At 40.9% G+C, this 20,609-nt stretch overlaps 3 protein-coding genes across 6 annotated transcripts; 2 read left to right on the top strand and 1 right to left on the bottom strand.

The window, feature by feature from the left end:
* The first annotated feature begins 1,728 nt into the window (after positions 1–1,728).
* LOC135595208 (probable protein phosphatase 2C 23) lies at positions 1,729–5,673 on the top strand. The gene is made up of 4 exons (XM_065085829.1): positions 1,729–3,522; positions 3,636–3,749; positions 4,952–5,216; positions 5,303–5,673. The coding sequence occupies exons 1-4, from the start codon at positions 1,948–1,950 to the stop codon at positions 5,422–5,424; spliced, it is 2,076 nt and encodes a 691-aa protein (XP_064941901.1). The 5' UTR covers positions 1,729–1,947; the 3' UTR covers positions 5,425–5,673.
* Positions 5,674–8,808: 3,135 nt separating this feature from the next.
* LOC135581513 (large ribosomal subunit protein eL36x-like) lies at positions 8,809–13,192 on the top strand. Of its 2 annotated transcripts, none has more exons than XM_065085827.1 (4): positions 8,809–8,893; positions 9,174–9,308; positions 10,122–10,321; positions 12,968–13,192. In XM_065085827.1, the coding sequence occupies exons 2-4, from the start codon at positions 9,207–9,209 to the stop codon at positions 12,996–12,998; spliced, it is 333 nt and encodes a 110-aa protein (XP_064941899.1). In that variant the 5' UTR covers positions 8,809–8,893; positions 9,174–9,206; the 3' UTR covers positions 12,999–13,192. The 2 variants fall into 2 exon arrangements, with proteins under 2 accessions (XP_064941899.1, XP_064941900.1); XM_065085828.1 differs by having other exon boundaries at positions 8,813–8,893; positions 9,171–9,308.
* A 3,745-nt stretch (positions 13,193–16,937) lies between these two features.
* LOC135595206 (dof zinc finger protein DOF5.1-like) lies at positions 16,938–18,994 on the bottom strand. 3 transcript variants are annotated; one of them, XM_065085824.1, is made up of 2 exons: positions 18,392–18,994; positions 16,938–18,201 (listed from the first exon to the last, which is right to left on the bottom strand). In XM_065085824.1, the coding sequence occupies exons 1-2, from the start codon at positions 18,440–18,442 to the stop codon at positions 17,251–17,253; spliced, it is 1,002 nt and encodes a 333-aa protein (XP_064941896.1). In that variant the 5' UTR covers positions 18,443–18,994; the 3' UTR covers positions 16,938–17,250. The 3 variants fall into 3 exon arrangements, with proteins under 3 accessions (XP_064941896.1, XP_064941897.1, XP_064941898.1); XM_065085825.1 differs by having other exon boundaries at positions 16,938–18,195; XM_065085826.1 differs by having other exon boundaries at positions 16,938–18,170.
* Positions 18,995–20,609: the final 1,615 nt, after the last annotated feature.

Here is a 20,609-nt window from a genome sequence, read left to right as displayed (position 1 = left end):
TATGATATTCTGCCACCGACGAGTCATTTGAATGTGTATATGGAGATTATTCTTACTGAGAAATCGATAAAAATCTGCTTGAGATATTATTCACTCAAAATTACAAAGTTGTCAACGCGTGCTAGTATTATATTTTTCTTTTGTCCATCTTGTGAATTTTATAAAATCGAATAACCTATTATAGGTTGAATACATTCAAGTCAATATCATGTAATATTAAAATATTTATACATACATACATATATATATATAAATATACTCGATGCAAGTTCGATGCATAAGAGTGGTACCGACTCTTTATCAAGTACTTTTAAATTTTTTAATATTTATTTAAACTCGATACATGATGATCTATTGAGAATGGATACATTGGCATGGATGTATCGACGTGATAACATTAGGAACTCTCACTCATATAATATCGATATACGAAATTACTAATCCTTACTGATACTGGTATAAAAATCTGATACACATATTATGTAATTCTGAAATCAAATGATTAAAATAAAATAAAAAAAAGGAGGCGATCGTAAGTCTACCAGCTTGAAGATCACCATGAAATGAAATTATGTGAGAACAAATATGAAATTAAGAACCACATTGCTGAATTCAGTAGGCTCTTTGACATTCGACCTCATGCAGAATTCCCACACAGGAGAAGAAATTAATGAATACATACCAAAGTCTGCGATCATGACGACTCAATTGCATTAATGGCAATGATCAAAAACTTCCAAGAAGAGTGACGCTGATGTGAGTCCCCCACCCACCTCCTCCTTTCCCCACCATGAGATGATACACCTTCAACTCTCCATCGGGATGAAAGGCCAGCAATGATTCATTGCATCCCACCATCATTTCATGGTGCCGCTGTATCATCTCTCTCTCTCTCTCTACTAAACTTGGCAAACCCCAATCAAACTTATTTATTTCTAATAATTTAATTAATTTATGTAGAAAAATATAATTTCCTTTTTTTCAATTGATAGAGATAAAACGAATACGTATACCACAGTCAGTATATTGTTTTAGGTGCAAATATTCTTAATTTGAGATCCGTGACTATCATCTCCTTAATGTTTTAGATATAATTTTTCATCATTTTGATGATAATACTGACTTAAGAAAGAAGCCCAAAGAAATTTTTTTGAATATATATATATATATATATATATATATATATATAATTTTAGTTATATATAAATAAAAAAGAAAGTATATATGTACTATAAAGAAATAAGATTCATAATACATAATATTCGGATGGCCGCTCGTGGTAGGCTCAAATAATGAGTCAGAGAAGGCATAGAACATCAGCTGGTTCACCTCCGACGCAAGGCAGCAATACTGACGATGGACACACTCTACGTGCCGACTAAACTGGGAACCAGACGACGTGTCGACGTCTGGTTTGACAAAGAGGCTTTCGGTGCTCCGGGAGTGACGAAGGGTCTATAGTTCACCGAACACGTGTTGCATTGACTTTTGATCACGCGGCTCGCCTGAATACGAAGCCTCGTCGCGTCGGATGGCGGCTGTCGAGTTGAGTCCCGCGGGAAGCAGCCGAAATGGACCCTCGATGGATCTCCGTGATCTTGTTTAGATTACTCTAATCCAAAGACTAATAGCCGCGGACTTTGGTTCTCAAAACACACGCCCGTGGTCAACGCCATTATTACGATCACCCCCTACCCCTCCCCCTCCCCCTCCCCCGCCACCACCACCACCACCACCCGGCCCGAGAGTTTTTTCAACCACCTGTCTCACTCTCGAAGGTCAACGCCCCCTCCTTCCACCTATTTTCTCTCTGTTTCCTTTCCTTTCTCCTTTCCCCACTCCTTCCACTTATCTTTCCCTTTGCCATTAGGACTTCCACTCTCTCTCCTTTGCTTCACGTAGAAAAGGACTCACCTTTGTCTATCTCCAGCTTCGGCTTCGCCTTCGATGGGCAACGGGCTCGCGGGGCTCGCCCACTGCTACTCCGGTGGCGGACGCCGCCATGGCTCAGCCGCTGTGTCTTGGGACCCGTGCGACGAGGGGCTAGGCCACTCCTTCTGCTACCTCAGGCCTGACGCTGCCTGCGGCGTCTCCGGTCGCCCCTCCGCCACCGCCGTCGCCAAGGTCCACAACTTGGAGGAGACCACCACCTTTCGGTCCATCTCCGGGGCCGCGGTGAGCGCCAACGCCTCCACCCCGCTGTCGACGTCCCTCCTCGACTTCGCCGGCCCTACCGCGGCTTCCGCCTTCGAGAGCTCCACCTCTTTCTCCTCTGTCGCACTCCAGCCTGTCCCGCGCTTCTCCGGGCCGCTCTCCGGTCCGCTTGCCGCCGCCGACCGGGGGTTCATGTCGGGCCCCATCGAGAGGGGTTTCATGTCCGGGCCGATCGAGAACCAATCCGCTCTCTTCTCTGCCCCCTTCGAGAAGCCCCCGTTCTTCTCCGACCAGCTCCGGCGCAGCCTCTCGCGCCGCCTCCCGAAATCCGGCCGGGCCGCCGCGCGCTCTATCTTTCGTGGGCTTACCAAGGCCATCGCGAGGACCATGTCCACCACCGCCTACGGCCACGGATCCATCGTCGCGCCCGTAAAGGGGTCGAAATATTCCCACTCGGCCGACGGCGGAATAACGAATCCGCGCGGGTGCAGCGGCCGTAGCATCGTGGAGGCGACACAGTGGTCGGATTCGCTCGACTCCTTAAGCGGCAGTCTCCATTGGGCGCAGGGGAAAGCCGGGGAGGACCGCGTCCAAGTCGTCGTCTCGGAGGACCATGGTTGGGTCTTCGTCGGCATCTACGACGGCTTCAATGGCCCCGACGCCACAGATTACCTCCTTTCCAATCTCTACTCGGCTGTACAGCGAGAGCTCAAAGGACTACTTTGGGACGACAAAGATGACACCTTTTGCCATGAGGCTTTTGATGATTCGGTCGCTCTTGCGGCCGCCGACGAATTTAATCCCACTGTTGCAGCGAATTGGACATCAAACACTCGCTGCTGCAAAGAAGGCAGACATCACAGGAGGAAGCTAAGAGGTGCTGCCAAGAAGTGGGAGGAGAAACACCGGAGACAGAGGTGCGAGTTTGAGAAGGAAAGGTTGGAGTTTGAAAGGAGGTTGAAGGAGCAACTAAGCAGGGCGAGTCCCGATCACGCTGTGAACCACTCACAAGTGTTGAAAGCTCTCTCTCGATCTCTCAGGAACACAGAAGACTCCTTTTTGGACATTGCAGACAAGATTGGTTCCGAGAATCCTGAGCTTGCGCTCATGGGTTCGTGCGTCTTGGTGATGCTAATGAAGGGGGAAGATGTATATCTGATGAGTGTGGGTGATAGCCGTGCAATTCTGGCACGGAAGGAAGAACGTTATTTGTGGACCTCGATAGGAAAGGCTAGGCAGGATCTTGAAAGAATTAATGAAGAAACACTCTTTGATCTTGAAGGTCTCAGTGATGGCCATCCATCCAATGAACTGTCAAATTTATCAGCCTTGCAGCTGACTTCTGATCATAGCACTTCGATTGAAGAGGTAAGCAGCTGATACCGGCATTTATTCGGCATCCTTTGTGCTGCAATTTTATGTGGTATCTCCTTTCCTGAGACTAACCTGAATTGTATGATTTGGTTTGCTTTGCTATTCAGGAAGTTCGAAGAATTAGGAATGAGCACCCTGATGATGCTTCTGCCATTTCAAATGAACGCGTTAAGGGCTCACTGAAGGTCACAAGAGCTTTTGGTGCTGGCTTCCTGAAACAAGTATGTATTCAATATTCCTAACTGCTGCCTAACATTCTGACATCTGATCTTAATGCTTGTAACCTTTCTTCCATTCATTTATTTGTGGGCTGTAATTTAAGATGATGATGGGGCCCTACCTTGTTCGATATAGTCTAAATGTTACCACAACTCGAGAAAACTAAAGTTATTAGAATCAAATTGGCAATTAATTATAAGCAAAATCATCGGATGCAAAATTAGTTTGGGGAATGGTGGCGTGTGCTAACAGCCTAACTGTCTATATGGCAATGAAAGGGGTTAATGTTATGTACAAAGATCTTCAACACAATGTGGTGTGGATCCATAATCCGCTGAAAAAAGTGTGTAGTTGTGTGGAACATATGATTATCTGCCAAAAATGTGTCGTCTGCCATGCGGAGTTTTGATCTAAATGTCGCTTATTATGAATATAAGTTGGGATGGTGGGTGTTCTTTTATGATGACTTATGCAACCTGACACTGTAAGGGATTCATATCGTATACAAAAATCTGTGTTGCAATGTGGTGTAAGTCCATAATCCACTGAAAAAAGGTGTGCAGTGTTGTATAGGACATTAGATTATTATTTTTGACACTGATGATTTCTTAGGTTTTACCAAGTGCTGCCCGACCGTGATTAAGTTTCTGTGATTGTTTCCAGATAACCCTAGTTGAGTCAATTATGCTGGCACCATCTGCAAAGCCTTTATAGCTTTTATTTCTTTCTTTAGGTGTTTCCTTTTTTACTTTCTTTCTTTTTTCTTCTCCTTCATGTTCTTTTAAACTTTCTGATAAATTGATGCATTAACTATATAGGCTTTTTAAGAAAATTAATTTCTTACAACTTCAAAAAGTTTGGGTCATTTTCTGGATCAAAAAAGTATATCGATGTCAGGTTGCTTGCCTTGTAAAAAAATCACATGCCTTCTAAACTCTTGGAGTACGAGTTTGAATCAACTTTTTGACAACCATTTGCCTTTAAAATATTGATATAAGCTTTGCGAAATCATTGAACAGCCTTGTGGTCACGGAGATGTTGACTTTCTAAGATTGTGCTTAGTATGGAGAATCACGTTAACATAACTTCGGTTGTTATTCTATCCACTGAGTTGCAAGGATTTTTTGCATCTTGATGAAAATTTGTGACTAGTAGAATGCAATTGCTTTTCATTCAAATATGATATATTGATTTCGCTTTGCAGCCCAAATGGAACAATGCTCTTCTAGAGATGTTCAGAATCGATTACGTTGGGACCTCACCATACATCACATGCAACCCATCTCTGTATCACCACAAGCTCGGCCCAAAAGATAGATTTCTGATACTATCATCTGATGGGCTCTACCAATACTTCACTAACGAAGAAGCAGTTGCTCAAGTTGAAATGTTCATCGCAGCAACACCTGAAGGTGATCCTGCTCAACATCTTGCGGAAGAAGTACTCATCCGTGCAGCTAAGCGTGCCGGTAAATTCCAAATTCTCAACAACACAATTGACATTGTTTGGATGCTTAATTTAAGCTAATTAACATCTCCACATATGTTGTTCCAGGTATGGACTTCCATGATCTGCTTGAGATCCCACAAGGTGACAGACGACGATATCATGATGATATCTCCATCATCATCATATCTTTAGAAGGACGAATATGGAGATCTTGTACGCAAACATGAGTACAAAGTTTAAACAAGTCTTAGAGATCCACCAAAAACAGCTCTCAGGTTGTGCTCATGCCATTCCAGTTGAGATTTTGAGGAGACTCAATGCCATGTATAGTCAAGTATTAGGTGCTGTGAAGTTACGAAAGCTGCTTTGAGCAGATCCAGACAGCGATAGTGAGAACACTTCATCTGTATGGTTGTCAACAAGAGTAATTATTTCAAATAATTAGTGTGACCAATTGGTCCATGTAATTCTTTTAAGATGTTTTCTAATTTTCACGTTTTTGCATCGATATTACTCACTTACATTGATGAAATTATTGTTATCATTTATTTAAAATCTTGTCCATGTAATATATATTATGAAATAGCTCATTCGCATGCGATTAAATACTAAAGAAATAATGAACAGTCATAGTCATAATAAAACATTGAAACAGAAGACAAATTAGGATGGATAGGCATTTTATTTGTATGTTTTTTGCTATCTAATCTTGTGTTTCAATCATCTGCAGTTGTCATATCAGAAGTAGAAATAGTTTGTGATCATCTATAGCCTCCTTTGCACTCACCAGATAGCCATCGAACACAAGCATTGCCAGGTGACTTCTTCTATCTTAATTGGATCAAACACAGTGTAAACAAGTTCATCATTCTCTGGTGCACGCCATAACATGAAACAGTCCTTTTTGTTTGTTGTGATGCAGCATCCTATCCCCATTACAGAAAAAGCATTCCCTTCTTAAACAGGGAACAGTGTGTCTTGTTCACTGCCAACCCTTCACACCTTACTGGTCTGTGATATGATCCTCAATCAATGATAATTGCTATAGTATTGATTTCAAATTGTCAAAACTAGGTTATTCTCCTTCAGTTGTCATCATTCTCCTGCCCAGCTTTCATCACCTCCGTTTTGGTTGATGCTTCCACTGGATGCCTGTGGGATATGTTCCCTTCTTTGTTCACAATAATACAATACAAAGATGCCTTTCGTTTGCTTTGCTCTTCAGTCTGCATGCAGCCTTGTTTGAGTTCATGAACAACAAACCCATGTTGTCAAAAGTAGAAGCATCCTAATTGAAGGATTAGAGTTCATGAAGAGAGGGGAAAGAAGAAGCCTGTGATAAGAATCATCCATGCTGAAAACCCACCAAGAACACCTATGATTGTGTCTAGAGAAATTAACCAGAATAAGTCCCACCATTGTTTGCATTTGAACTGCAAAGCCACGACTGCCAGAGATGATGATAGCTTAAGATGGGAGCATCATCATGAGGGGAATGGGGAAGGCATGAGCTGCAATGATGTCTCCATGTAGTGATGCTGTGGGGGACTTGTTCTCTGTGCTTTGCCTTGTAAAGTAACAGCAATTCCTCATCTCAATCCTGGCGAGAAGCATGTGCAGATCTTCTTCTCCCCCTCTGAATCCTTGGCATCAGACCAAGATCAAAGAATGTTTGAACATGGAAACTGCTGATTTCTGAGGTAGATGTAGTTTTTGATAGGTCTTAATGGGAGATACATATGGGGAAGATGTTGACTTGGGAGTTGAAACAAGACAGATGCAATTATTACAAAGCATCCCATCTCTAACTAAAAACAACAGCTAATAATAATCCCTATTATCAGTAATTAAACATAAATAAATAAATAAAAAATAAAAATCAGACGTAAGATTAATATGATTCGATATTATTTATCGAAATATCAAATTTGATCATATTATAATATTTTTAATAAATTTTAAATCAAACACATCGAGATAAAAAGATATATACTATAACATAATCAAAACTTGATTTGTTTCTTTATAAAGAAATCTTTGTATACCAAAATTTCCTATTCTTTAGTGGACATTGATTTCAAAAGTTCAAAAATACTTGCCATACTTGTATGAATCCATCTTGCATTTAATCAAACAAAGAGATAAAGCCAACAGCCAAATGAGTCATTAGCTCACTGTTTTTTGTGGGTGCAAAGGGCATTTGTGGATCAGCAAACCTTTCCACAAACACCTCTTTTCCAAACAACCAAACGTCAGAGACCACAACGTACTTTCAACTCTTTGGTTGGTTTCTGCAGCAAGCTTTCCTTTCCAAGTACCAAGTTTCCCACTCTCTCTCTCTGGTCGCTTCGTTCCCTGTGAACTTTCTTTCCCCCCTCTCTTCTATTGCGACGTACAGCTCTTTGTGTTTGGGATCGCATGTACTTCAGTCTAAGCCTTAGAAGCAGAGGAAGAGATGGAATCCGAAGGAGGAGAAACATGTCCTACGCCTCTGATTCCTTCTTCTTCTTCTTCTGTTGTTTCATCTGAGGAGAGTAGGAACAAAGCGGAGGTGAAGTTGACGGGAAAGTTGGAGCAAGAAGAAGAAGTAAACCAAAGCAAAGGTGATGATGGCGCTGCTGCTGCAAATGACGATGACGAAGGTTACCACACGCCGACATCTCCAAGACATAGAATTCCGGTGCCACTCGAGTGCCCGCCGGCCCCAAGGAAGCCTTCTTCCATGCTGTGCTCGAAGCGGAAGGTGAAGAGCAGTCGAACTCAGGGCCAAGCCGGTGGTGGCCTCGGCGACTTGAGCCTGCAGGTGTTCGAGGAAATTGCTCCGGTGGCTAAGAAGGCTAGAGGAGACGCTGCCACCGCAGAGCGATGATGATGCTATGTTACATATCCAAGATATATATATATATATACATACAAGATGAACCCTACAAGCATCTTTTTTCGTCTCTTTTCTTTCTTGGATTAGATTTCTGGATGATGAACAAGGATCATTCAATTCTCTTCTACTCCGTGGAGCTCCTTCAAGCTATAATTATCGTGCTCTTGATTGATACAGATTTGGGCTCTGTTTCCCACTTCCTGCAAACAGATGTAGAGATGTTTCCCCCTAAGATTTCTCATCAGCTCATTAGGCACATAAGCTCATTCATGCAGAAGGTAAAGTGTGCACGGTCTGCTGTTTCCAGCTTTGGATCTCTACAGTGTGCATTCATTTGCATGTAAGGCATTCAGAATTCACCTTGTCATTTCATTAGATCGGATACATAGTCATTTCAATTAATGTGTATACGTTTCATTAGATCTTACACAAATAATATTATTATATTCATGCTTTCCAGACCCTACGATTGTAAGTGTATATTCAATTTATACACTCTAACAATCTCATATTTCCAACGCATGCTTTAAGATTGTCCAACACTTGAACAGTGTCTCTTCGATGTGGCCCAAGTGCAGCACTTGCTTTGGCCCACAATACAATATTGGGCCGACCTTACGTACGAACCCCCTCCCGACAGCCAATCGCAGCCGTGCATCGGCTGATATGGTCGATCAGACGTCCATGGTGGTTGAAGGGTAGTTTAGTAAATAAGATGCACTGGAACCCCTGTTTTGCTATTTAAAGGTTGGTTCGTTTCCGCCGTTGGGGTTCCAGACGTCGTCTGCCGCTAGGGTTTCTTGCTGTCGGAGTAGGGGGTAAGTATAGATCGGCTTCCAGCCACACTTGTCTCGTTGAATTGGATGTGCATATGCTTGCAAGTCATCTCATTCATTTATCGAATCTATGATCTTCATTTTCGTCCTTCTTCCACTCGTAGATGCGATGAATATGTACTTATACTTCTTCATCGATAGCGGTTTTGATCTGCAAGTGCTTCGATCGATTGTTCTTGCGCTTTTTTAGATGACAATGTTGTGGTTCCTTGATTCGTTGGAGAGCTTGGCTGATTCGTCTCTTTTCCTTTGTTCTTAGTAGGAAGCGGACGGTGTGCTTCATCCGGGCCTAGTGATGACCCCTTCTCAGCCGAACACCGGTCTCTTTGTCGGGCTCAACAAAGGGCACATTATTACCAAGAGGGAGTTGCCTCCTCGTCCTTGCAGCAGAAAAGGGGTATGAATCCGAAGTTTTTGAAAATTGATGGTTTAGATCCATTTTGGCTAGTAATTTCTTATTTTAGCTGAAAAATGCAGATATTTGTTTTTTCACTGTTATTAAATGGTTATCGGGGTATTACGGTCAGGTGGCTAATTTATGATCAGGTCAAAGTATGCTTTTAGTGAAATAAGGAGTGCATGCTGATTGATTTCTGTGTTTTATTTGATGAGCATAACATTCAATTACTCAAGTTGGAGAGAGTTATCTCTCGTTCTTGTTGTTGGGTCGGTATCACGGAAACAATTAAGATTCTATATGATTTGTGCAGGAATAATTTGCTATATACTTTGCTTAGGGTTAACCCTATCTGAGTTTATTGTCATGGGTGGTTGGTCTTCTCTGACATCGAACATCCCTTCTGCTTCTAGAGCAACTTGAGAGGAACATGTAGTTATATTTCAAAATGGTGAATGTTTGTCTCCTTAATTTCATAGTTTCAAGTAGTTACACATGAGGAACATGTTTAGCTTAAACATTAATATCTTTTTATTACTTAAATAAGTTTCATTTTGCAATGCATGCATGCCCATTCAACTGGAATGCCTATGCTTTTTCTTCTCATTCATAAATATAGTTGTTTTCTTTTGACTGTATGTTGATTTTCTGCAGAAGTCAGGTCTTGTGACAGATATGGTGTTTTCTGAATATATTCAATGGGAGAAAGCTTATGTTTATGTTTATTTCATTTTTCTTCCATAAGCTTTAAAATTCTATTAGTTGGAGGTTTTATGCTGTATAATTTATAATCTTTGGACAATCAAATGTCAGAAAACTAGCAAGAGGGTTCATTTCGTAAGGAACTTGATCAGGGAAGTAGCTGGTTTTGCTCCTTATGAGAAGAGGATTACTGAGCTCCTGAAAGTTGGAAAGGATAAGCGTGCACTGAAAGTTGCGAAAAGAAAGCTGGGCACCCACAAGAGAGCCAAAAAGAAGAGAGAGGAGATGGCTAATGTTCTTCGGAAGATGAGGTAAGCGGCTTTTTGTAATTTAAATCCATATGCTACTGGTTTCTATCGGATAATGGCGTAAATTAATTTTACATTTACAAAGTGTAACATGAGGTCTAAATCTAATTAGTTTGACTGATTCGTAAGCTATTAGTTCTAAAGTTGAAACTGATTAATCGTTTTCAAAATGTCACTTGTTATTATAATAGGGCAGTAAATAAAACCGTAGGAAATTTTGTGTTGATGATTTTACCAAGTTCATTGGTGATTGATGAAGTTTTGTTGATAGTTCCTCATGTAATATCTATCTGTTCATCACCTTTCAATCCATTTCACTTTATGGAACATTCATCCATTGGTTGTTTGATAGGTCCTCTCACTTTGACAGTTTGAAATTTTATTAGTGCATTTTCACTGCAATTGCTAAAGATGGAAAAGGCAATTGGATTAAAATGTAACTGTTGCTCACCCCCCGATGCTGCAATGTGTTGCAAACAATGATATGGATGCATGACTTGTTCTGCATCATTGTAAATATTTTGTTTGGATCTCTATTGTTGTCAATTTATATGTAAAAAGTAAACAAATTATCTGTCCAAACATGCAGCACTACATGTTTGTGGTTGGCATATGATAATTCACTTGTTGAGTATGTTACAACTCTTTAAAGAAAACTTCAACTGTCTTTAAGGTACTTAGTGATCTTAGACTGGCAGCTCATATGTTCGTTAATTGCATGAAGGATACTGAGTGCATCTCTGGTAGAGATTTGGCCACTGATTTAAGTTGAAAGATTGTCGATGTACGATGGTTAAGATATTCTAGCACATACAGAGGATTCAGTCAGACTAGCTGCTCTTTGATGTTTGGATCAAAGATTTGAAAAATGGAATTATCTATTGAGAACTAAATTTTGGATTGATTCATTCGGATTGGATTTTTGGATCAGTTGTAATTAATTGATTTCAACAGCTCAAAATCCAGAATTTCCCAGATCTGCTGAGATTTACAGGTTTTATGTGATCCCTTGAATTTTCAAAGATTATGATGTCTTTCTAGGATTAGACTTGGGGCAAGATTACCGAATTATTGTTCAGTTCTGCAAGACATGGTTGGCATCCTTTTCAACTGGTTTGCAGTTGCAGTAATATTGGAACTGGGTGGATGAGCAAAAGCGGATTAAATATGTTTTTCCAGGGCTCAATTGGTAGCTTGATAATTGGATCAAGATGTTCATGGATGCCTCAAGCTCAGTTGATTTCGTGCTCGATGAGCTTAAAACAACAATGATGACAACAAGAACAATAACAATGATGCCAACAATGATGACTTGGGGCAAGATTACCTAATTATTGTTCAGTTCTGCAAGACATGGTTGGCATCCTTTTCAACTGGTTTGCAGTTGCAGTAATCTTGGAACTGCGTGGATGAGCAAAAGCGGATTAAATATGTTTTTCCAGGGTTCAATTGCTAGCTTGATAATTGGATCAAGATGTTCATGGATGCCTCAAGCTCGGTTATTTCGTGCTCGATGAGCTTAAAACAATAATGATGACAACAAGAACAATAACAAGCTGTATTGTCCAAACTATTTGGGGTTGATACTTGCTCGATTAGTTTGGCCGATATATAGGTGAACCACACTTGTAGTAGTAGCATTTTTTTTTAAACTACTCTAAACTTAGTTTAACTTTGATCAGGCTCGGGCTTGGCTTAAATGTCGGATGGCGTGCAACGACCTTGTCCTTATGTGCTTATTCCTCTTCCCCGCATCTGCTGCCTCTATGCCTCATCATCTCATGAAACTTTGGTGCCATTGTTGCCTTGCTATTTAACAGCCTCATGTCCTCTGTCTCGTGACTGCTCATATACAAGTATTGAAGATTGATCATATGTATGTAGGCTTGAAACTAAATTCGGACTAGACTGAACATGACTGTCTTAAGCTTCCTTGTGTCCATATCAACGAGGTCTATGACTGAGGGATTGGTTAAATTTCTTTTTTCTGAAGAATGATTGGTTAAATAATAGAGGGGGAGTTTTGCATATGCAAGTTTCCAGCGATGTTCAGTTTCAGAAGTCAAAAGCTTGTACGGAATGTCACTAGATAAGTTGTTAACCAGACTGACTTGGATGGCTTCAATTCCTTTGGATCATTACATGTATACATAGATGGTTTCGGTTCATAACTTTGTTCCAGTAGGCATATGGTTGATTTTCTTTTCCGTCCTTTATGATCCTTACATTCCTATTGTAATTCTTTTCATAATTGCATATGTTTTTAGTTTGCAGTTGTTTACGTTTAAACTTTAGTATTTTCATAGACAACTTTTGCAAAGGAGCTTATTTCATATGTAACTTGTGCCCTTATTCTCAAAAAAACCAACGAGCATAAGGTGTTCCAAAAAGAAAGGAAAAAGTATATATATATATATATATATATATATATATATATATATATATATATATATATATATTCTATAAAATGAGCAGCAGTTCCTATAAGTGATTGTGGGTCCTGTTGTTAGATTGTTCTTCGATAAATACCTTAATTTTCATCTTATACTCAATGAGTTGAAAGTATGGTTGTAATAGAATATGTATGCTTGCAAGCAATAATTATTAGTCATATTCTAATTTCTCACGTGGTGTTTACATGTTCTTCAGGTCTGCTGGAGTGAGTGATAAGAAGAAATAATGTTATCCCCTGCAGTCGTTGGAGGATTAATTTCAATGAAGGCTTTAAACTTTTGATAATTCAGCAAGTAATTTTGACCCGCAGAATCTTTTAGGTGATTGGGTTTATGTGGTGTTTGATTTTTCAGGAATTTGTCAAAAGTAACAACCTTACAATAAATATTTAAGTCGAATAATATCGATATCTTTATGGTCTCCCCCCGATCAGCTAATTATCTAAGAGCGTGTTTATATGGGATAGTTTGTCCGGTGAAATTATTCGTCTCACAGCAAATGGATGTCTAACGGACAATGAAAGGGGCTGGGCTGTCTGCTTACGGACAATGAAACAAGTCACTCTTAAGGGAAATTTAACGATTTAACCATGCACATGAAGTAACTCGAAAGACCTGACCGCGGTTTCGGTTTCTCCAAATCAGAATTGCGATTCGAATCATTATTATTGTTATTATTATTATTATTTATTTTTAAATTAAAAAATAATTTAAAATATGAAAATAATTATAATTTTATTTTTAAAATTTTAAAAATAAATGTATAACTATGTGACGGGCAAAGTTGAAATAAAGAAATAAAATTATTAAATGTCACTAAATACAACTTTCGAAAAAAATGAAATAAAATAAAATCTTTAATCAAACAAAAAAAACCTCTCTTAAGATTCAAACCCACTTTCATTAATTTAAATCTCATTATTATTTATTATTTTATATACGTGTTTTATATTTATTTTTAAATATATTTAAATGATTTGAAATCGAAACAAATGTATTTTGATTTTCTAAAATAAAAGAGAATTCCGAAACCTAATCATCCCGGATCGATTCGATTCCCATTACGAGAAACTGCTGCACCCACTCTTCTTCTTTAGCCAGTAGGCGGAAATGCTGCAGCCACTGTCTTTAGCGAACACTGGTCGACGATTGTAATGCGACCGAGGAAGCCATGGTGGAGAACAGCAGCGAGTGGCACACCCGTGAGCAAGCAACTCTGCAATTAGTAGCACAAAACGCATGTCCACTTCAGGAAAGACGGTTCCACGCTGCAAATGATTGACACCCCACCTGCGCATCCTATCGCCTCCGATCTATCGAGCGTCTCCGATGTTCCCAGAGCACACACGTGCATGGCCGTCGACGTAGAATCCATCTTCCCTGTGCGCTGGGAATCTCGTGTCAGATATCTGATGCATCAATCACTGGTACTCACAACATGCTCAGCAAAATTTTTGTTTGATGGTCGTCTTATGCTTCCATAGAAAGAGTATTAATAATGTGCCCATAAAAAAGTTATTTTTGTCTACTTTACAGTATTAGTTATGTCAAGTAAACCATCTTTTTATGATCATATTATCTGTTAAAGTCCACAACCTGTGCACATCAAAGCTTGTTCATCAATTGCCATACTCAGTATCACCTTTATACCAAGTGATACTAAATGCTAAATTAAGATTTACATAGTTTGACTCTCCATTTCTAATAAAAATATAAAATGATAGATATCATGCGAGAATAATTGCTACACTCTAAATATTACCTTTATACCAAGTGATACTAAATGCTAAATTATGATTTACATAGTTCGACTCTCCATTCCTAATAAAAACATAAAATGATGGATATGATACGAGAATAATTGCCACACTCTAAGTATCACCTTTATGCCGAGTGATACTAAATGCTAAATTAAGATTTACATAGTTCGACTTTCCATTCCTAATAAAAACATAAAATGATAGATATCATAAGTTTGACTTTTATATCTCTCCTGGCAAAAATTGAGATAGATTGGATATTTATCAAATAGACAAATTCTTAACTCCAAGGGTTTATTTTTCAAGATTGAATTTATTAATTGAACTCGAAGTAATCCGATTCTACAAACAATCTGATTGAAATAAAAAAAGCTCATCAACCTCGACACTGACGATTAGTTTAGGCAGTCCACAATTATTTTTTTGATTTAAAGAACTATTAATTCCGTACATGTATTTAGTGGATGCAGCCGTCAAAGAGATCAGACTCTTGAAGCAATGGAGAACAATGAGATCAGACTCTTGCAGCAAAGAAGAACAACCTGCAATCTCATGGTAGAAGATAAGCATGACTTTTTGTAAGATGATGATCTCATGTATCATTCCCTCTCTCTCTCTCTCTCTCTCTGTACACTGAAATGGACAGGAAGGCCTTCCTTACCACAGGCATTATCATACAATAACTTACATGCTGCAGCATCTTCGAATCTGATACCATGAGGTGTCAAACAATTTGGCACACACCTATATCCATGATTGGGCTCATGTGAGGCAACGTGAGCCGACATGGAATCTTACGCCCACGGCATTTACCCTTTCCTCCTTTACTTGTCATTTGAAGGAGGCCCCAACATAAAAGATTCTTAGGAGACCCCCCCCACCCTTTACTCAAAAGATAAAGCTGCATCTCTCTCTCTCTCTCTCTCTCTCTCTCTCTCTCTCTCTCTCTCTCCATCCGTCTATCTATCTATCACCCCTACTGATTCATTTCAGCTTCCATTTCGTTCATTATGCAGTCACCTGCAAAGGATAAACCAAGAAGGGCCATCTCTCCCACTTTGCTCAGAATTTACATGGACTGGGTTGGCTGCTTTATTCCCTCGAGACAGACTGCATTGGACTTGTTGAAAGCAGACGAAAACTCAGATTCCCTTCGACAGAGACACGTAAAGAAAGAGATGGGTTTTCTGTGGCCTTCACCTTTTCCTTTTTCCCCTTCATCTCCTCCTCCTCCTCCTCTTTTACACTGTTTCAGTGCATGTTTGTCCTTTCATGATTTGCCCTTTGGTCTTCGGTTGTTCTAACCATCCAGTTCTTGGTGGCTGCATGGATTTTGGCGACACACAAACACTCTCTCTCTCTCTAGTCTTTCGGAAGTTGCATGGAAGTTACATGAATATGTGTGCAGTATTAGATTGTGTGCGCATTGAGGACAGAATGATTATGCAGTTCATTCGATTCGATGCATAACTAATGACCAAATCTGGCAGCATATGCCCAAATAAAGTGCTTGTCTCCTTGTCTCTCACATGCTTTGCAAACACTGTGTGCAAAATGAGAAAATATTATGTGGACTACATAACAATTCTCGGATGGGAGTTTGTATTCCCAATGCATGCAAATACAATGTGCTGATTGCTCTCTCTCCGGATTCCCCGTTCCAGTAGAATATGTCGTAGGCTGATGTGTGACAGGAAATGTATGCAATGCAATGCAATGCAATGCAATCATCTGACAGATGGATTACATGATTGATATAATTTGGAGGGGGGGCAAAAGACCAAAAAAGATGCTGCAGCAGTCAAGGATAGGCTCCAAAGTTCTAGAAATCCAAAAGACACCTCGACATGCATGATGGCCAAATCTTTGACTGCCACTGCAGATATTGGCACTGCACTTTCGTTTCCCAGAAGTGCATCCTTCGATGTAGGAGCATGGTGTTGATGCAAGATCCAGAAGGATTATGCTCTACATGCTTCGTCTATCAGGTATTCAGAAGGCTTTATACTAGCAATATGATAGCTTCCATACCTAGTTGCAGCTCAAGAGAGAGAGAGAGAGAGAGAGAGAGAGAGAGAGAGAGAGAGAGAGAGAGAGAGAGAGAGCTGCTGCAACAGCAATATTCATATTGATCCCTAAAGCCACATTGAATGATCCTATAGCTACAGCCAGAGGACATAAAATTATCAGGGGGAAATCTAAAGGCACACTATTATCTGATGCAAGTGTCAGGTTTGCTTCTGATGCTGATTACAGCTACTGTAGGAAGAATTGAGAGCAGCAAATATGATAAGCCGAGGTACCAAATACTTCAGCACGCACACTGAGAATTTGGTTCCAATTTCTATATGTTGTCTACTCTTCAGGAAGGAAACAAAAGAACAAGTTCATATCAGATGGCAGTACTGAGAGTAATGATGTGTAGATAAGATTCGACTCAATCCAATGAAGAGCATTATAGTTCATTACTAACAACCAACCTCATGTCAGAGATCTGATCCTCCATGAGTTTGTGCGGCAGCTCGATTTAGACATCCACTGAAGTTAAGATGGGAAGCAACAAACACAAAAGTAGATCCAAGATGAGACACTGACCTCATTTTTCTGAGGGGAAGATGGTAATCGAGATCTTCTTCTTCTTCTTCCTTGATTACTTCAGTACGTAGTTCATCCTCCGAGCGATGCGGTCACAGCAAAAGCTCGGGCCATGAACTGAGAGTTACAAGATGTTGCCGGATGAGGAAGAGTTGAAGAAATCTGTCGTCCAACCTCCGCCGCTGGTGCTGCCAGCTTCACCGGCACTGCTCCAATATTGGTCGTTTGCAGTGAGACCTGAATACTGCCTTGGTCGATTGAGTCCCTGAGAGTTGTCTTCCATCTTCACGGAAGCCAGCTGCGTGATTAGGGAAGAGGCAGGAAGCTTCGGAAGGACTCGGTTCATAGTGCTGTCGCCTCCGCCTTCTCCGGTGAAGTGGTATAGCTCGGACAATGATTGCACCGCAGGCGGCTGCTGTGGTGGCTCCAAAATCCCCAAGAAAGGGAATGGCTGGATCTGCGGCAGCTTCCACTGCTCGATCCCGACGCCCGAGATGCTTCCCATCTGGTACTCGTCCGCATCGATGGTTGGGATGCCCGTGAAGTTTAAGCTGGGATTTGAGGCACCGTAGTCAGCGAAAGTGTGCATGGAGGCAAGGAAAGGCAACTGGCCCGGCTGGGGTATGTTAGGTGGGAGAGCGCCGCCGCGGCCCGTGGCAGTTGAAGACGAAGATGAGTTGCCTGCCTGGCGGTCAGCGGTGGTCGACTTGGAGGAGCTTCCAGAGGATTTACTCCGCTTGTTGCGACGGCAGCCTCCACCCACGGGAACGTTTCGGAGGGCGCCGCCTCGGGTCCAGTAGCGTCGACAGGTCTTGCAGAAGTGGCGAGGCTGCGAGAGAGAGTAGTTGTTGAAGTAGCAGAACTTGGTGTTCGTGGAGTCGCACCGCGGGCACTTGAGCGGTTGTTCCGGCTGCGGGATCTTCGCGAGGCGGGCTCGTTCTGCCATGGAGATCGGTCTGGCCAAGCCTGCAGCTACCGTACCGCCTTCTGGTCGCTGTGCAGCTGCCAATCCCGGAAGGAGCTGAGGAGCCTCACTGCCTCCACCTGCAGCGGCCGGAAGCTGAAGCGGCTGTTGCTATGAACATGGCATGGAGTGAGAGAGAGAGAGGGAGAGAGCGAGAGACCAAAAAATTCAAGATGTGGTATATTCAAGATGAGATAAGGAAAAGGATGCGAATATCTTCTGCTTTCAGATTTCCTTTTTGATGAAGAAGCCAAAGAAAGCTTAGAAGGAAGGGAAGAAGAGGAAGGTAGTGAGCACTCACCTGATTCCAGTTGGGTGGATCCATATAGGCTGGAACCGACGAAAAAACCATGTTTGTTTCTTCTTCTTTTTCTTTGTTTCTTCTTCTTCTTCTTCTTCTTCTTCTTCTTCTTCTTCTTCTTCTTCTTCTTCTCCTCCTCCTCCTCCTTCTCCTTCTTCTTCTTCTTCTTCTCTTCCTCCTCCTCCTCCTTCTTCTTTCCCTATGATGATAGGGTTTGAGAGAAGGTGGATAATCAAATATCCATAAGTAGCAGCAGAGAGAAAGAGAGAGAGAGAGAGAGAGGAAAGGGAGGGCACTTATATTATATGTGGTAGGGTTGGCTGAACAGATGTGGGTGAAGAGGGAGTTTCTTAGCCTTGAAGGATCTAAGTGTTGATGAGAGGAGCACTGGACTCTTAAGGCTAGCTAGTGGTTTAGTTCAGAAACAGGAAAGAAGAAGAGGGTGGAAACCCTAATGGCATGATAATTTGGAAGGGACATGCTAAGATTCCAACTACTCTTGGTAGCCAAAACATTCTCCATCTACATCTACATGAACCAATGGAAAAGTTAGGCCATAGTGGTGTAAAATGACGAGATGGCCTCTCTCTCTCTCTCTCTCTCTCTCTCTACAGTTGTGATCTTGCATGTAGCTAAATGGATGGGTCTTTCCAAATGCCGTGTTGTGTATGGTACCTGAGCACAGTATCAATTTTATAGACATGCTGCTATAGGCCAAATCTGTGTTTCCTTTGGGGATCAAATAGTACATGAAGAAGCTTAAAAACCTATGTGATCGATGCACATCCATGTGAGAAAAAGAAACCTAGTGACTGTATCAGACACAGACTGGCAATAAAGGAAACATCAAGAAAACTAACTGCATCCAATGCATATATATATATGCTGTGACCAATAATAGAAAAGATGATCCATATATTCAGCAAGCATATCTCCTCAAATCTACCTATGGATTCACTTGTTCTTGTCTATCGAGGTCAAGGCAAGTAGATCATTTTCCAATGGCTTATTATGTGTACTGAGTGTTTACTGGTCGATCAATCTGCTTGTAGGCTTTAATCCTTTGATAAGACATCAATCACATAGCCTCTCGATAAGCACATGCTGCAATTTGCTTGAATGCTTAGCTCGGACGCATACCAAGTGACAGGCAGCTTCAACCGTGCTTGCCTGCCTGCCTGCTTTGGATGCTGCTGCAGCAGAGAGATTGAAAGAACCACAGCTCATCCTACTTGTGATCTCTAATTAAGGAAGAAATAGATCGAGTGTCGGAGAGGTGGGTGGGCATTACGAGCTTCAAGAACATGATGCGTGGTGTGACCAAAAGCTTCTTCCAACCAAGGAAGGTCATGGTGAGCCACGTAAAAGGAAGGCGCAGTAGGACCCGTTGTCTTTGCCTCACACAGTTGTCGCCGTCAAGCTCCGGGGAGAAGGATGGGCAATACCACTCGTTTACGTCGTCGTCGTCGTCACGGTAGGACCAATGGCGGCTTGACATGTCGAGATCGCACTCTCCTTTGCATGGAAGTGGTCTGCACTCCAATCATCTTCCACATTTATGATGGAGAGGTGGTGGTAATTGTTCGGATAGGACCGGATTTGTGTACGCATTGCAGCAGCATTAGTAGCGGTATCTCAACAACAGGAGGGTTTTGTTCAGTTGGGTTAGGAGATGCTTCCCTTAGATTTGTATTTAGTGTTAGCCGAATTACCACACAGAAATAGGAATTGATTTTTTTTATAAATATCTCATATGTTGGGAATTAATACAAAATGTGAAATATTTTTTTTTCTTCAAAATTTATATAAGTGAATTTGTATCTAAATTTTGATACAATATTTTCACGTGAAGAAGAATATAATATTTTCGGTAGACAAGTGCCGATCGACTTAAATAGATCGTTTAACTTGTTAATTTAGTATCAAAATCTTGTTAAATCTTTTTGGAAAGATAAATAGTGACGACAGATGAGACTTAATCCATGATAATGCTACCAGCGATCGATAATCAATATTTTTGAACCCTCAAGTAATTTTATTATCGGATCAATATTTTTTTGTGTAAAAATATTTTATCAAATAAACTTTTTAAATCTTTAATACTTAATAAGCATATTTAATCTTACATTGATTTCTTATAAATGTTGTTTTTGGGCTTACCCCTAAAGGGTAAGATCGTGTGAGCTCATCCAAAATGAACAGATGATAAATAAATATT

Source organism: Musa acuminata, chromosome BXJ1-10, assembly GCF_036884655.1.
Source record: "Musa acuminata AAA Group cultivar baxijiao chromosome BXJ1-10, Cavendish_Baxijiao_AAA, whole genome shotgun sequence".
Lineage (NCBI taxonomy): Eukaryota > Viridiplantae > Streptophyta > Magnoliopsida > Zingiberales > Musaceae > Musa > Musa acuminata.
The sequence above is the reverse complement of the archived record's forward strand: the minus strand, read 5'-3'. Positions and strand labels throughout refer to the sequence as shown.

Excerpts from the sequence above, each read along its gene's own strand:
- LOC135595208 (XM_065085829.1), top strand. The coding sequence starts at position 1,948 with ATGGGCAACGGGCTCGCGGGGCTCGCCCACTGCTACTCCGGTGGCGGA. Across the intron at positions 3,750-4,951 it reads GTGCTGGCTTCCTGAAACAA|CCCAAATGGAACAATGCTCT; the intron begins GTATGTATTCAA and ends TTCGCTTTGCAG. Across the intron at positions 5,217-5,302 it reads CCGTGCAGCTAAGCGTGCCG|GTATGGACTTCCATGATCTG; the intron begins GTAAATTCCAAA and ends ATGTTGTTCCAG.
- LOC135595206 (XM_065085824.1), bottom strand. The coding sequence starts at position 18,442 with ATGGTTTTTTCGTCGGTTCCAGCCTATATGGATCCACCCAACTGGAAT. Across the intron at positions 18,202-18,391 it reads ATCCACCCAACTGGAATCAG|CAACAGCCGCTTCAGCTTCC; the intron begins GTGAGTGCTCAC and ends CCATGTTCATAG.
- LOC135581513 (XM_065085827.1), top strand. The coding sequence starts at position 9,207 with ATGACCCCTTCTCAGCCGAACACCGGTCTCTTTGTCGGGCTCAACAAA. Across the intron at positions 9,309-10,121 it reads GTCCTTGCAGCAGAAAAGGG|AAAACTAGCAAGAGGGTTCA; the intron begins GTATGAATCCGA and ends ATCAAATGTCAG. Across the intron at positions 10,322-12,967 it reads AATGTTCTTCGGAAGATGAG|GTCTGCTGGAGTGAGTGATA; the intron begins GTAAGCGGCTTT and ends CATGTTCTTCAG.